Here is a 13,290-nt window from a genome sequence, read left to right on the forward strand (position 1 = left end):
TTAATCTCTAGGTAGATGGTGAGCACTGTTTCTTAATACTGCTTCAAAAGCACCTTATGAAAGTTGCAAATGGATCAGTGTGTGTGAAATACAGGTTCCTCTTAAGTTTGTGGCACAACTCCCATGGACTTTAATGGGGCTGGGATTTCACAAGTCTCCTTTTAATTTGTTAATCTTTTACATATAGAAAACCTGGAGACTTGGCTCTACTTTGAATCATCTGCACTGAACATTTTCATTTTATAAATGGTCTTGAAAGGTTCCAAGACAACTATGTGAGTAATGGAAGTTTTAAAGTTTTCCTCACAAATAACTGCAGGTGTGTCATTAGGCACACTTCAGATTATGTTTGAAAGTTTAGTCTGAGCCTTACTGATATCTTCTGGGCAAGGCAAGTATCAAAATAATGTGCATCATTCCTTGCACATTCAGTCATTTAAGAGAAGATTTTCTGTTCCGCATAGCTGTTTCCCTTCTTTACCTGGAACTCCTGCAGAACCTTTTTGACCTTTTAGTCCATCCAAGCCATCCAGTCCGGGCAGTCCAGGAAGACCTGAGAGATATTACAGGCATGACTGGGTGCCACAATAATCCTTTAAAGTCACAATTAAAAATTATGCCATTTTTTTTCTGACAACGCATTCTGGATCAAGACAGGGTATTTGCCAAACTTGATTATTCTTGGCAACTGAAGACGAAATCACATTGTACTGGAGTGCAGCCTTTTTGAAAGGGAAATGAAAAATCCAAAAATAGCAATCATAATACAGTTTCACATCAAAGCAATCCAAAAACATACCTTTTAATCCTTTAGATATTTTCTATACTGCAGCTAGCAGCAGGAAGCTCAGTATGGGCTAATTTATTCTTGTGAACCTCGTATCTGTGGCTAGACTACTACTGCTACATGTGATTAACTAGCCCAAAGTTAGCTGTGTTATCACCAGGTGACTGGGATGCAGACACCACCTAAAATAACTGTAAAGCTGGAACTTCTTTACTGCTTCTTTTACAAATGTAAGTGCAATTTAATCTAGCTGCACTACAAGGAAGCGAAATTTTCCCCTGGCTTCTTTTCCCTGGTCCTGCGGATTTCACACAGAAAACTAGGCTTTTTTGCATCACGCTGTTAAAAAAGTTCTTTAAACTGAACAGCACAGTCTTTGAAGGCAACAAATCTGTAATTGAGACCGATGCTGAGATGTGATAGCATACAGTAGCTTTGTCACTAGTGATGTTCACTAGATGCCCAGATCACAAGCTGAGTGTTCATGGTAGTCAGATATAACTTTTGTTTTATAATCTGTGCTGTTTTGAAAATTGCTAAAATACAATACGTAAAAACATAGATGGCATTTTGAATGCATTTTTTTAAAGCGGAACTAATCTGAGATTGTGTTTGTTGTTTGCAGTGGAGGGTAAAAATATCTCCACATCATTATCAGTCTATAGTTTCCTAAGTTGTATAGACGAAGCATCAAATGTGAAGACATACAACTACTAAATGGAGACAGCAGCCTATCACCTGGCGATAGGAACAGATTTGGCAGAATTGATGAGTCATTTGGTAACAAGTTTCAAAGAGGTTCCAGATAGAGCAATAGACTTGGGATGCTTCTTGCTCCAGAGAAGTACAGATCAGAGACGACACTGATCATCAAGAAGTTGAACAATACTGTCAGTGCCTCTTCCACCTTTGCTGCTTATGTCCGCCTAATTTTCTTCCCCACCAGTTCCTCTCCCTGCCATGTAGCATTCCCAGTCCAGTTGCAGTGCTTTTTTTCCACAGGTCTGAATTATCTTTCTGTCTGTCTCCTTTATCCCGTCTAGCTACTTCCTGGCATAGAAGATGTGGGTTCTCTCGTTCCTGTGCTTGATCCCAGCGTGTCCTGCAGCAGGCAAATCTGCTGTATATCCAGAGCATGAATCATGGGATAACTTATTGCTCTACTTAAGCACATATGAACGGATATATATTTTTTTTTAAGTTTATAAGCTGGTCAAATTTGGCAGGGACAAATTGCTGTAGGAACGGCAACACAAATGTCCTTCATCAAGCGCTTCACCTGCCAAATTTAATGGTCCCTATTTCAAAGATGGGTCACCTGACAAAGCGAACTCTAGTGTCTCTTTATTTTTCCTAACAGACACACCCAAAATAATACTCCCATAGCTTTGTTCTCAGAAACTGCTGAATTATTTCAGTTAAAATTTAACAAAGGAATGAAAAGAAAGGAAAAAAAATAAAAATAATCCAGCCTGTAGCAAACACCAGTCTCGAAAAATTTTAAATCCAGAAGATTGTTTGAAAACCTGCAAGACATTGATAATATATTCTCTAAGCAATCCCCTGTTAATATGGGACACTAGTAATCCAACCTGTAGTATGTTTTGCGCCCTTAATTAACTGCTCTTTTAACTTACGACATTCTAAGTTTCAGTCCTGCTTTCTGTAGTCTGCTTGTGCTTTGGGGATGTTCCCATTTTCAAATTTATGTAAGAGTTGCATGCCAATTTGGGGAATTTAACAGCAGTATTTTAAAATGATTACAAACTTCTAACGATTTTTGGCACCCAGGTCACATTTAAAGCTTTTTTGATCTTTAGTTCATTCAGTTAAGATTGATGGCTTGGTTTACTTGCTTTCCAGGGAATTTCTGACACATCTGCCAACAATCCATTATAATATCAGCACTTGTAATTCTAGATTTTTGGATTGCTATATTCCCATATTTCTAGGTACAGCTGAATTGGCTGACCTATGCATGAACCACTGTTTCTGTATTTTACAGCCCAATTCAGCTTCTACTCGCACAAGTAATTCCGCTGATGTTCTTAATATTACTTGCTTCATCAAGGATTACTCACACAAGTAAAGCTTGCCAGACTGAGCCCTTAACAAGTAAAACTATCTCTGTAATAAAGAAAATGTGAGTATGCTTTGGTAGATGCTGTTTAACTAATTTTTTTTTAATCTGAAAGTTCTTCAGGCACAAGGCATTTAATGTAAATGAGAAGCAATTAGACTAACAAGGCCGTGTACTTAGCTATGAACAGCCAATTAACCATTTCACTTCTAATGCTAGCAACAATATTTATTGAAAATAGAGTCGAGACCTATATTCTCCCATTGAATTGGAATACAAATTCCATTCAGTTTTCATTACAGGGTATAATTTCAAAGGTGTTAACCTTCTTTTCAGCTATGCTGGTAATACATAGAATCCTAAGGCTTAGCACACAACTTGGTCTCTAATGAATTTCCATTTGGAGCTGAACTTTTCCCCCTGCAGCACGTGTGTTAATTTGTTACGTTTCCTGTGCAGGACTTGGGATAAGTTCTATACAATATAGAAGAGAATGTCTTACCACTTATGACAAGAAGGAAAGAGTCCATCTGCTACTAAGAAGTTTTCAGCAGAAGAATACTTTTTTTTTTTTTGACCCCTCTCAATTTAGACATCCGTGTCACTGCAGATCTCTGCTTTTGTTACAGCAAATATTGTTTGCAAAAATTAAATGTTCTCTTGCAGATTATGCACCAGCAAGGAATCTGTCATGACAGTTTAAATCGTCACCACTTACTTTACTGCAAGCAATCATAAATGGTTTCCATTTTTCATTTAGATTTTCAGTAGTTTATAAGAAACCTCAATTTTTCCTTAGGCTGAATTTGAAAAAGTGGATTTATTGTCCCCTCTAATAATTTATCACAGGCCCAAGCGTTACTTTACTGTGATTTCTGTATATGGGTCAGTAATATTATTCTTCCTATCCAGGAACTGGTTATGAAGCACACTATAAGACAGAGAGGTAGATAGTTGGTTACCTTTCTTAATAAAATATTAATGTAACTTATATTTTCAATATTTCATTCTGAGTATAGTAAATGTTAATAATGTTCTCCAACAAAAACAACTGTATAGGTAAACTGCTGTTCAATCTAAACATAACAATCATTGTGAGAAGTGTAAATTAGGATTTGGGGGAAACATTTTTATGTTAAATCCACCAAAAGTCAGGTTTTGGAGAAAACAAAATAACAACAAAACCCAACACAAGGCATCTTATCACAATTTGTCAAAACAAATTTGTAAGACAAAACTGTCCATAGTAGTCTGCTGGTTTTGTAGAGTAACAGTGGCACTCCCTGGTGAAAATGTAGAACACAGCATAATTGAAGTGAAAGTGAAAGATGTGAATTACTGGAAACTGCTTTTCCTTTCCTTAACTTCTGCTTTCGGTTACATCAGTGGAGCCAGAATCTGTTTCTACCTTCTTTGTTACTCATTTTAGATTGTAGCCCAATTTTCCGAGGTAGCATTGATGTTTTCAAAGGTGATGGGAACTGGCTTAATTCTTCTAGTAGTTTAAGAGAATACAGAATCAAAATTATGCACACGTTTAGGCCTTTTCCATTTTCACTACTAAAAGGGTGTTTAAGTCTGATGCTGTTACGTTACCAGTAGAACTGCACTGTATACTGTTTACCTTTCCTGCCTTGGGATCCAGGTAATCCTTGCAATCCTGGGGGTCCCAAAATGCCATGTTTCCCTCTTTCTCCAGGTTCTCCTGGAAATCCCTGAGGACCTGTAGCTCCTGAGAACAGAAAAAAAAAAAAAATCTGTGAATATGTAAATCTATTAACATGTTGATTTTTTTTTTTTAATGCTACACCAGCACACACTGCATTATGCAGAGGTCCCTGAAAGTGCCTGGGAATGTATGAAGAATTGACGGGTCTTGCTCTGACACTCTGAGCAGACTATTGCTGCTGTCTATAGGTGCTGAAATAGCTTTCAATACAAACCTTCACGTGATCTCTGATTTAGCTAGCCTCTTCCACAGAGGAGCTGCATTTTCTCGTTTCCTATATCTTTTGAGGTGTCACATGGCACTGTTTTTTTTAAACTTTGGGATTACCTGGAAATCCAGGTATTCCTGGGTATCCAGGGTCACCCTTGGATCCTGGTCTTCCAGGTTGCCCTTGGATACCTGGTGAACCCTTCTCTCCTGGGAATCCACAGAGTCCTTAAAGAAAAAAAAAATAAATCTAGCATTTATTTGTTTGAAGTCACACATTCTTCATCTCATAATAAGTTTAAAAATATAAATGTTCAGTAAGGGGTTTCTTGAGTAGAAAAAGAATTTCATTAAAATACTTCAGATCCTTGCATCTGTTTATTAGCAATGAATTATACTGATCTTTCTGGTTATATCTGAAAGATACAGCAAGATATAGCCAAGCCAGATTTTATTCTGGTTAAGTACTGGTATGTTCATCGGTGCTGTACTAGACAATAGTAGACTCTACCTCCTATGTTCATGCTGGCCATGAACAATGCTAGACATTACACATTGTGATACCTCTCCAATCCCTGGGTTTATAACTATAGAAAATACTGCTCAATATGCACAGAAAGCAGAGCTCCCTTCTCCGCTAACAAAACTTAGAGAAAATGAGTTCTTAAGTCCAAATTTTTCTTCAGTCAGACAGAGGTACCTGGTAATCCTGGATCTCCGGGAGGCCCTTTTCGACCAGGTGAACCAAGCAGAGGAGTTGGGTCACCTCTCTTGCCTGTTGAGGTACCATGACTTTAATTTCATGCAAGTATAATTTTCATTCACAAAACTGAAGCTGGACAATTTTGTAAGATTAGATAATTTACTCATAGATATTAACAGCTATAAAAGGGACTGAGAAGACACAGAATGAAAAATGCTTTGGCATATGCAAACTATCTGCCAGCTCAGCTTGTCTTGAAGTACTAACTCAGTTTGTGTTTCTTATGACTCCTGGCAGTATTCATGTAAATTTCTCATAATGAAAAAAACCCAAAAATTCCATGAACTTTCCCACTACTGACAGCATATACTGAAAATGAAAGATACTGCATAAATTCCCCATAACACTTTATTAATACAGAGAACTCCTTACATAGCTTTGTGAGGATGTACAAAATCAATACAGCATGAGTCTATTAACTTGGTAAGGACTAGCTGAGGACAATTCTGTCTGTCTGTGCTGAAATTTCTGTTTATCTCAAAATCAGTAATTCCAAGCAATTTTGCCTTACATTGCCTGTACAAATGTGTGGCCTCTCCTACCAATTAATGCTGTCTTCGGCTTCATTGTCTGAAGAGTTAAGAGCAAATATCGAGTTCAAGTGTTGCTAGAAATTCCCTGCCATAGCAATCCCCACCTTTACTGGCTGTTTCCTGCTTTAGTTTTAATGATAACTTTTCCAGTAAATTTGTTTTCGATACATTTCATATGAGTTCTCTTATATATTGAGTATTGTTCTTTCTTTTTTTGTGTGAATATATTCCCTAGCAGAAAAGGTCTTGAATTTTTGATGAAATGGAAAATGTAGCTGAGAAAACAATTTCTCATGTCCTTTTAACGCTTTTTTTTTCAGGCAGTGATTTAATTTCATTATTTATTAGTAATGAAATCCTGCTCCAAGGAAATTTTGTAATATGGATGACACCATTCTGTATTTCTTTGAAAAGCTTTTTAAAATCTAAATTTTATAGATAAATCTTTCAGAGTAATCTGTACCTATGTGAAAAACAATATGCAAACTTAATCTTTTCATATAAATAATTTTGCATGCATGACTATGAACTCTGCCTGATCTGTTACATTACACTTTCAGAAGTTCCAAGAATTCAAAAATCATAGCTTGGAAAACACTCCATGAAATTTGACACAAATTTGTCTTCTAAATCAGTAAGACCTACTTTATAAGGAACAAAGTGCTAAAGAATATACTGAAATGCAAATTTTGCCTTCAGGTAAGTCAGACTTGTTTCTAATGACATCCATGTTTTAATTATTTTCACTTATGTCCTGTTTTCCCTTTTCTACTGAGTACTTGCCATCTATCAGAGCATATACACCCTAACAATACTGCCTTTTTCAAAAGCATGTCTATATAAACTCATTACCTTTAGATCCTTTTGGGCCGGTCAGTCCTGGATTTCCAGGGATTCCTGGTAAGCCAACGTCACCCTGATTTTTTTTAAAAACAAAATAAAAATGTTTGATATATGATCTGTGTAGTAGTAATGATCTATAAGAGCATATGGTTCTCTTACACTGGTAAACGAACCAGAAATCAATACGAATAGGAAAACTGTATCTTAAGCTCAACAGAAAAGCAGGTTGTCTTTGTTACATGTCTAACACTGACCATTTGCACCTCCAAGAAACTGAAGATTAGACTTGCTAATCATCTTGAATTTGTGCTTTTATAGTTTATGCTAACTCTTGGCTTGAACAGCTTAAATTCCCCACAGATGGCTTGAGTAATTTGATTTAAAAGGTACCATAAAAATGTACCAAATACTATTGTGTGTTACCCAAAATTTACTATAAACATTAACCAGAAATATGTTGTGATGCAACAGTAAAAATGTAAAGGTTTCTCCGTGTTTCCTTTTGAGTAATGACCTATAATCAGCAAAACAGATTATCTCTTTAAAGAAATATAATAAAAGACAAGCCAAGAAAAGATATGTTGTCCCTTTACCAAAAAAACCAACTGTGCTTTATGCTTCATGTAATCTTAGTGCCTGTCTACCTGGCGTACAAGCCAGAGAAGAATTTTACCTTATATTCATATGGGATATATATGTGTGGTTTTGTGTATTTGTTCTTGAGCAATATTGCTTGCCTGGGTTCTGTTTTGTGCCAGCTGTTGGCATGGGCACAAAAGACTTGGTTTGTCTCATCTATTGGCTTGACTGCTCCATATAGCAAGATATGAAGCAGCAGCTATATATTGACTTCATACTTGTGCTGCTGCTATGTTATGATCTCTGCAGTAAGTGACTAACCATCTGTTATTAGGAATAATGTTAAAGACTTGACTGCATCCATTTTTTGACCCCCCTAATTAGTGCAGCATAGCCTGGACTTCCAAGTGGCAATGTAACAAAAACACAACATGCAGCTAGGAGAGAAGGGGAGAGGCCCTCCATTGACCCTGACTACAGTTCCTGCTAAAACGTCATCAAAGCATTGAACTATTGCATTAAGGAATTTAATGGAATTTAATTATTTATTATACTGACAATCTCTTCTCAGGAGGAACATCTAATGGGTCAGTACAATACAAGTAAGTACCCTTCATCGTATTTCTTGGAGGCAGGAGATAACTGCAAAGTCCAGGACATTTCACTACCACTTTCAGTTTACCTGGTCACCTGGTTGTCCTTGAAAACCCGTAATTCCTTTAAAGCCCTTTGGTCCTGGGAAACCCCGTGATCCTGGAAACCCCATCAGTCCGGTGTCACCATGGTCACCTGGCAGTCCTGGGACACCGTTCTTCCCTGGAAAGCCTGGAGTGCCTCTGAAACCAGTATTGCCTTTTTCACCTGAAGTTAATTGCAGAACAAAATAATGACCAATGTAGTCAAGCCATTATTTGACTATGCTGTGGCTATGTTTTGGCTATTTGGCTATGCTTTCACACTTTGTGCATTGCTTTAGTAATTGTCCAAAGAAACTAGCCTGCTAGTTTAAGAATCTCTAAACACAATAAAGTTGCTGGATGTTACTGCAGCTCTGAAAAACACCAGGGATTTATATCAGATGAATGTATGTACGCAGGGCTTTATTTTATGAACTTACCTCTTTCACCTCTAAACCCGCTCTCACCAGGAAACCCTGGTTCCCCCTTTTGTCCTTTCTCGAGACGGATGTTAATGCTGCCACTGTCTCCTGGAGGCCCTCTCTCACCTTTGAACCAAACAGATGGAATGTAAGTAAATACTCATAAGTGACATGTCCTGAAAAACAATTAGTGAAGACTTCCCTAACAGAGAAAACCTTCAAATACTAATGCAATTCTCAGTTGTTTCAGCAGGCTCACTGCTAACAGAATTTACTATCCTTCTCTTGCTTTTTAGTTAATTCAGTAGTAACCCTGGAGATGCTAAATCAGAATTATTCCTTGCTTGTCTGGAATATGAAAGATGGCAATTGTATTTTCCACTCCACAGTGTACTGGCTGTGACTGCACCTTGGAGATGGTTATTCCCTTTCATATATAAATATTTAGAGAGATTATTTCCTGCATGCTTTACACAGATTGAAGAACACGGACAATAGGATAGGAAACTTGAAAAATCTAAAGTTTAACGTGTACAGGACAAAATTCAAGGTTTGTTTGAATGAGTGATCATACTCTGTTTGATTTAGTAGTAAATGCACCTAATGATCTGAGTGGAATTAATTTTTCTTTAGTTATTTTTCATTATGCATTCGTGAGTGACATAACTGGATTTAGTATTTAGTATCTCTGAAAATAGAAGTGAATATACCCTTATAAAAAGAAGAAAAAGTAAATATATTCCTAACACAGTAGTAACAAAGCTAAACATAGCAGACATAACGACAGAGTGAAGCAGGTTTTCACAAACCTTTTAATCCCATATCTCCACGTTCTCCACTAGGCCCAGGTGGACCCATTTTTCCTTCTTCGCCCTTTACACCGGAGATTCCCATTGGGCCTTGTGTTCCTGGGAGTCCTGGGAATCCTTGGGGTCCTTGAATCCCTTTGCTTCCTGGTAATATTAAATGCTTTATTTACATATTCAGTCTGCTACGCTGTTGCTTTCATATTCTAAGGAAGAGTATAAAGCAAAAGGCAGGAAGTTTAGAAGGACTCCTTAAGAAATGACTCTCCTAGCAAAGAGAACCAATAGTTGGAGCATGTTTTCATGCCAAGATCAAACTTGTCTTGAAATCCAGATTGCCTTGAAGCAAACAAACATCTTCTTCCTCCCTGCTGCCATCCCCTGGAGACTGAAGTTAAATTTCCTACTAAAGCACACTTTAAATACAATGCATAGCCTAAGACACCACCAGATTTTGCATGTGGCTACTGGAAGTCATGACTCCTACTGTCCAGGTGACAGAGGAGAACAGGATTTTGCTACACTTACTCAGAACTTTTGCCCATTAGCCAGTGATGATTTGGGACCAAGGTCACATTTTTTCATAGGTATTAGACATAATGTAAAGGTATTTCCTCACCTTCATCAGCATACAATCACAGACTGCATCAGTAAAGGATATAGTCCAGATGTAATAAAAAGCATATTGTTCTTATAATAGCATATTATAACAAGAACCTATTACAAATAGTCAGGAAATAATACATGGAAGTATATCAGTGCTGTAAAACAACTAAAGCACCAAGATGCATCAAACTATTTCCATCCCTTTCTTTTTATTATAAGAGAAATAAGAAAGGATGCTATTATTATTGCCTCTTCCTTGCTGCAGGGTCTTATTCTCGAAGCTGGAAAAGGAGGAGGGTGCAAAGTACTTCCCAGCCTTAACAGGAGTAGAAATGGCTCCCTCTACAAGAGAAGTTATAGATGTGGTGGTTTGCAGGATGTTTATCGTACCTGGTTGTCCTGGCAAACCAGGTGGTCCTTTATTGCCTGGAAATCCTGGAAGTCCTCGGGAGCCTGGAGGACCTGGAGGACCTTGTGAGCCAGGCGAGCCTTTCAGACCTTTGATTCCTGGTGGCCCAGCTAGGCCCCTGTCTCCCCTCTGACCTTTAAAGCCTGGTAAGCCTGAGAAAAAGAGCTTTAATTTATGTAGGTAAATGCAGGAAGTTGTTCAGTTTGCTCAGTTCAGAAAAAGTTCAGCAAGTGTATTTAAAAAGTAGAAAGTGATAGATTTTGGTATAAATTTGAATATCATCCAACATGGCAAAATAATTTGGAAATTTTGCTACCATGGTGGAATCCTGGCTCTGCCTAGATTTTTCACCTGGAATGTTTGTTTTCTTGTATTTCTTTAGTGAGAGATGTATCAGTAGAAGTGCCCTGTGAAAAATCCCTACTAATTAGTAAATACTTTTGATATATATATCTCCTAGCTCTCCCTAAACCCTTCCATTTAAGAATAAGGAAGATAAAATTATCACAGTAATGACAGAATAAGAGATAACTCTTCTGTTTATTACTTGACAGTGAACACACTGTGATTTGGCCAGTTAAGGAGCAGTACTGGAAGGGAAGGAAAGTTGGGAAACATCTGAGATGCACACGATACATTCCTTGAGTTTAAGGAAATGTGCAAAACATAATGTACGCTCCCACTAATGAGCAGCCCCCATGGAAATATTTGTCATGCCAGCCACAAAAATCATGTGATTAAATCTGCTAGAAAAGATGCTTTGAGGCAACCTGATGGATGTTGCGTACCTTGAGGTCCTGGCAGGCCCGTGACACCTCTGAGTCCTGGTGGCCCTGGTAAGCCCGTGTCACATGGTGGGCCAGGGAAGCCTGGACAGCCTGGTGCTCCTCTATCACCTTCTGGGCCTCTAAAACCTTTGGCACCTGGAAATCCTGGGGTACCAGGCTGTCCTGGAAACAAAATACATTGTAAAATGTTTTACTTCCATTACTCGCCATCCCTCAGAATTCCTAATTGTAATTTTAAAATTTACATGCTCAGTTATAGTATCTTACTTATCCTCTAGTTTTCGCATAGTTTGTGGAAACATGCTTTTCTGCAATTTAGAATTGGCTGTTGTGGAGAGCTTCTTTCTTTAAAGAACAAATACAAATTCAACTCTCACCTATAGGCAAGGATGACTGTATGGCACAAAAACTAGTTTCTGATGTGTAGGAGCTGAATGGTAGTTGCTCGCTGGCCTGCACCAGCTACACAGCACTGGGGTCAGTTCTATAGGTGTTCCCTGCACAGGACGGGGTGTGTGTCTGCTTAGGGCTGGGCAAAAGGAAAACCTATAAAAGGAAACAGCAATACTTGCTATGAAGTGGGAAGGAAGTGGCACTGTGGAGACATCTGTGGCAACCAGCAAAAATCCCCTTCAGAAATGAGATGTATAGCACCCAAGGTATTGAAGATTATATTGCATAACTCTGGGCAAAGAAATTTACCCCTCTCTCCCTGAGTGTTCTCCCACCTTTTGCCAGTTTTTCAGATTTGAGTAAGCAATCTGAGGCAGGGATTATCTGAGTGGCAGAGCAGGAGGCCCTAAGCACGGATGGCCACTAGGCAGCAAGTAACAGTAGTAAGAATAGGAAGCTGCACTGTTACTCCATGGACTGGGTAAAGGCATCTTCCCCTTCTTGCAGCGCGGATCTCCTCAGTGGCTGATCAACCTTAACTGTAAAAGTGTAAATGGAAAAATAGGGTGTACCGCTCACAGTCACCATTATGGATCCAGGTAAAGAGTAAGTTTCATCTGAATCAGGACTGACTTTGCTCAGATTTTCTCCTTTGAACACATGGAAATGCTTCATAAAAACTGGTTCATACCTCGAAGTCCAGGAATGCCTGGATCACCCCTTGCTCCTTGTGCACCAGGGGGTCCTGGAAGTCCCCTGTTGCCTGGGATTCCTGGAGGACCATACGTGGTATCACCTGGAACACCTTTCTGACCATCTATGCCAGGTGGACCTGGAGGGCCATTTTTACCATCAATTGTAGGTCCTCTTTCACCTTCATCACCAGGATCACCAGCTTCGCCTCGAAAGCCTGTTGATAGGATTTTTAAATTCAAATAAGGCATAATTCAGAAGTTGGGTGGTTTTTCTTCCCCAAACTGTGGAATATTATAATGCAAATATAACCAGAATTAAATTACGACTTCGCAAAGAAAAATAACATACATTAAAATTCAGGTTTCTCATTTACAGCTAATGATACATTAGGACTGAAGGAGGTAACTATTCCTGTGGAAAGTGACAGTGATTTTCTTTGGGGCAGCATCTATCTTGTGTACTATCACTCTTGTCCAGTTCAATCCCTTTGCTAAAATGGTACTAATTATTCTCATTTTTCTGAGAATATTTCTGTTCTGGACACTGAACTTCAGGTTATTGCAGCACCTGCAATGCTGGAGGAAAGAACGGGAAACAGGTAAAGATTTGTCCTGCATTAGCTTTCATTGAAATGTGCTTCCTTCTATTCTACCATGGTAGCTACCTTACCCTGCATGTATGCATTACAGCTTGACCAGCAGGTCTCCTGGATTAAGAAAAGCACAATTCACCTTCTGGCCCAGGGATTCCTGCTCCTGGCCTGCCTTGATGGCCTTTTTGCCCAACAAAGCCATTTGGTCCAGGGCGACCGGGGAGTCCTTTTAAACCCTTTGGTCCTGGAAACAGAAAGAAAATAGGTAAAACCTGACAAAAGCTCTAAAATGTGTGATGTAAGGAACAGCATTGCATCTTTTATTCCATCCAAATTCATGTACTTTGAAGACAAGTGGATGTCATCTGCTTCTGGCATTT

At 38.6% G+C, this 13,290-nt stretch overlaps 1 protein-coding gene across 1 annotated transcript in view; it reads right to left on the reverse strand.

Moving 5' to 3' along the window:
• The window catches only part of COL4A4 (collagen type IV alpha 4 chain), a 75,728-nt gene that overhangs the window by 13,758 nt on the left and 48,680 nt on the right, over positions 1-13,290 (reverse strand). Inside the window, exons 27-38 of the mRNA XM_054205271.1 lie at positions 13,050-13,154; positions 12,314-12,532; positions 11,230-11,391; positions 10,423-10,593; positions 9,430-9,573; positions 8,639-8,746; positions 8,204-8,382; positions 6,952-7,015; positions 5,504-5,578; positions 4,924-5,031; positions 4,492-4,599; positions 482-553 (exon numbers count right to left, since the gene is read on the reverse strand). Coding sequence (XP_054061246.1) covers positions 482-553; positions 4,492-4,599; positions 4,924-5,031; positions 5,504-5,578; positions 6,952-7,015; positions 8,204-8,382; positions 8,639-8,746; positions 9,430-9,573; positions 10,423-10,593; positions 11,230-11,391; positions 12,314-12,532; positions 13,050-13,154 — 1,515 coding nt within the window. The remainder of the gene's footprint in view (positions 1-481; positions 554-4,491; positions 4,600-4,923; positions 5,032-5,503; positions 5,579-6,951; positions 7,016-8,203; positions 8,383-8,638; positions 8,747-9,429; positions 9,574-10,422; positions 10,594-11,229; positions 11,392-12,313; positions 12,533-13,049; positions 13,155-13,290) is intronic.

The sequence above is a fragment of the Rissa tridactyla genome, chromosome 6 (assembly GCF_028500815.1).
Source record: "Rissa tridactyla isolate bRisTri1 chromosome 6, bRisTri1.patW.cur.20221130, whole genome shotgun sequence".
In the NCBI taxonomy this organism is placed as follows: domain Eukaryota; kingdom Metazoa; phylum Chordata; class Aves; order Charadriiformes; family Laridae; genus Rissa; species Rissa tridactyla.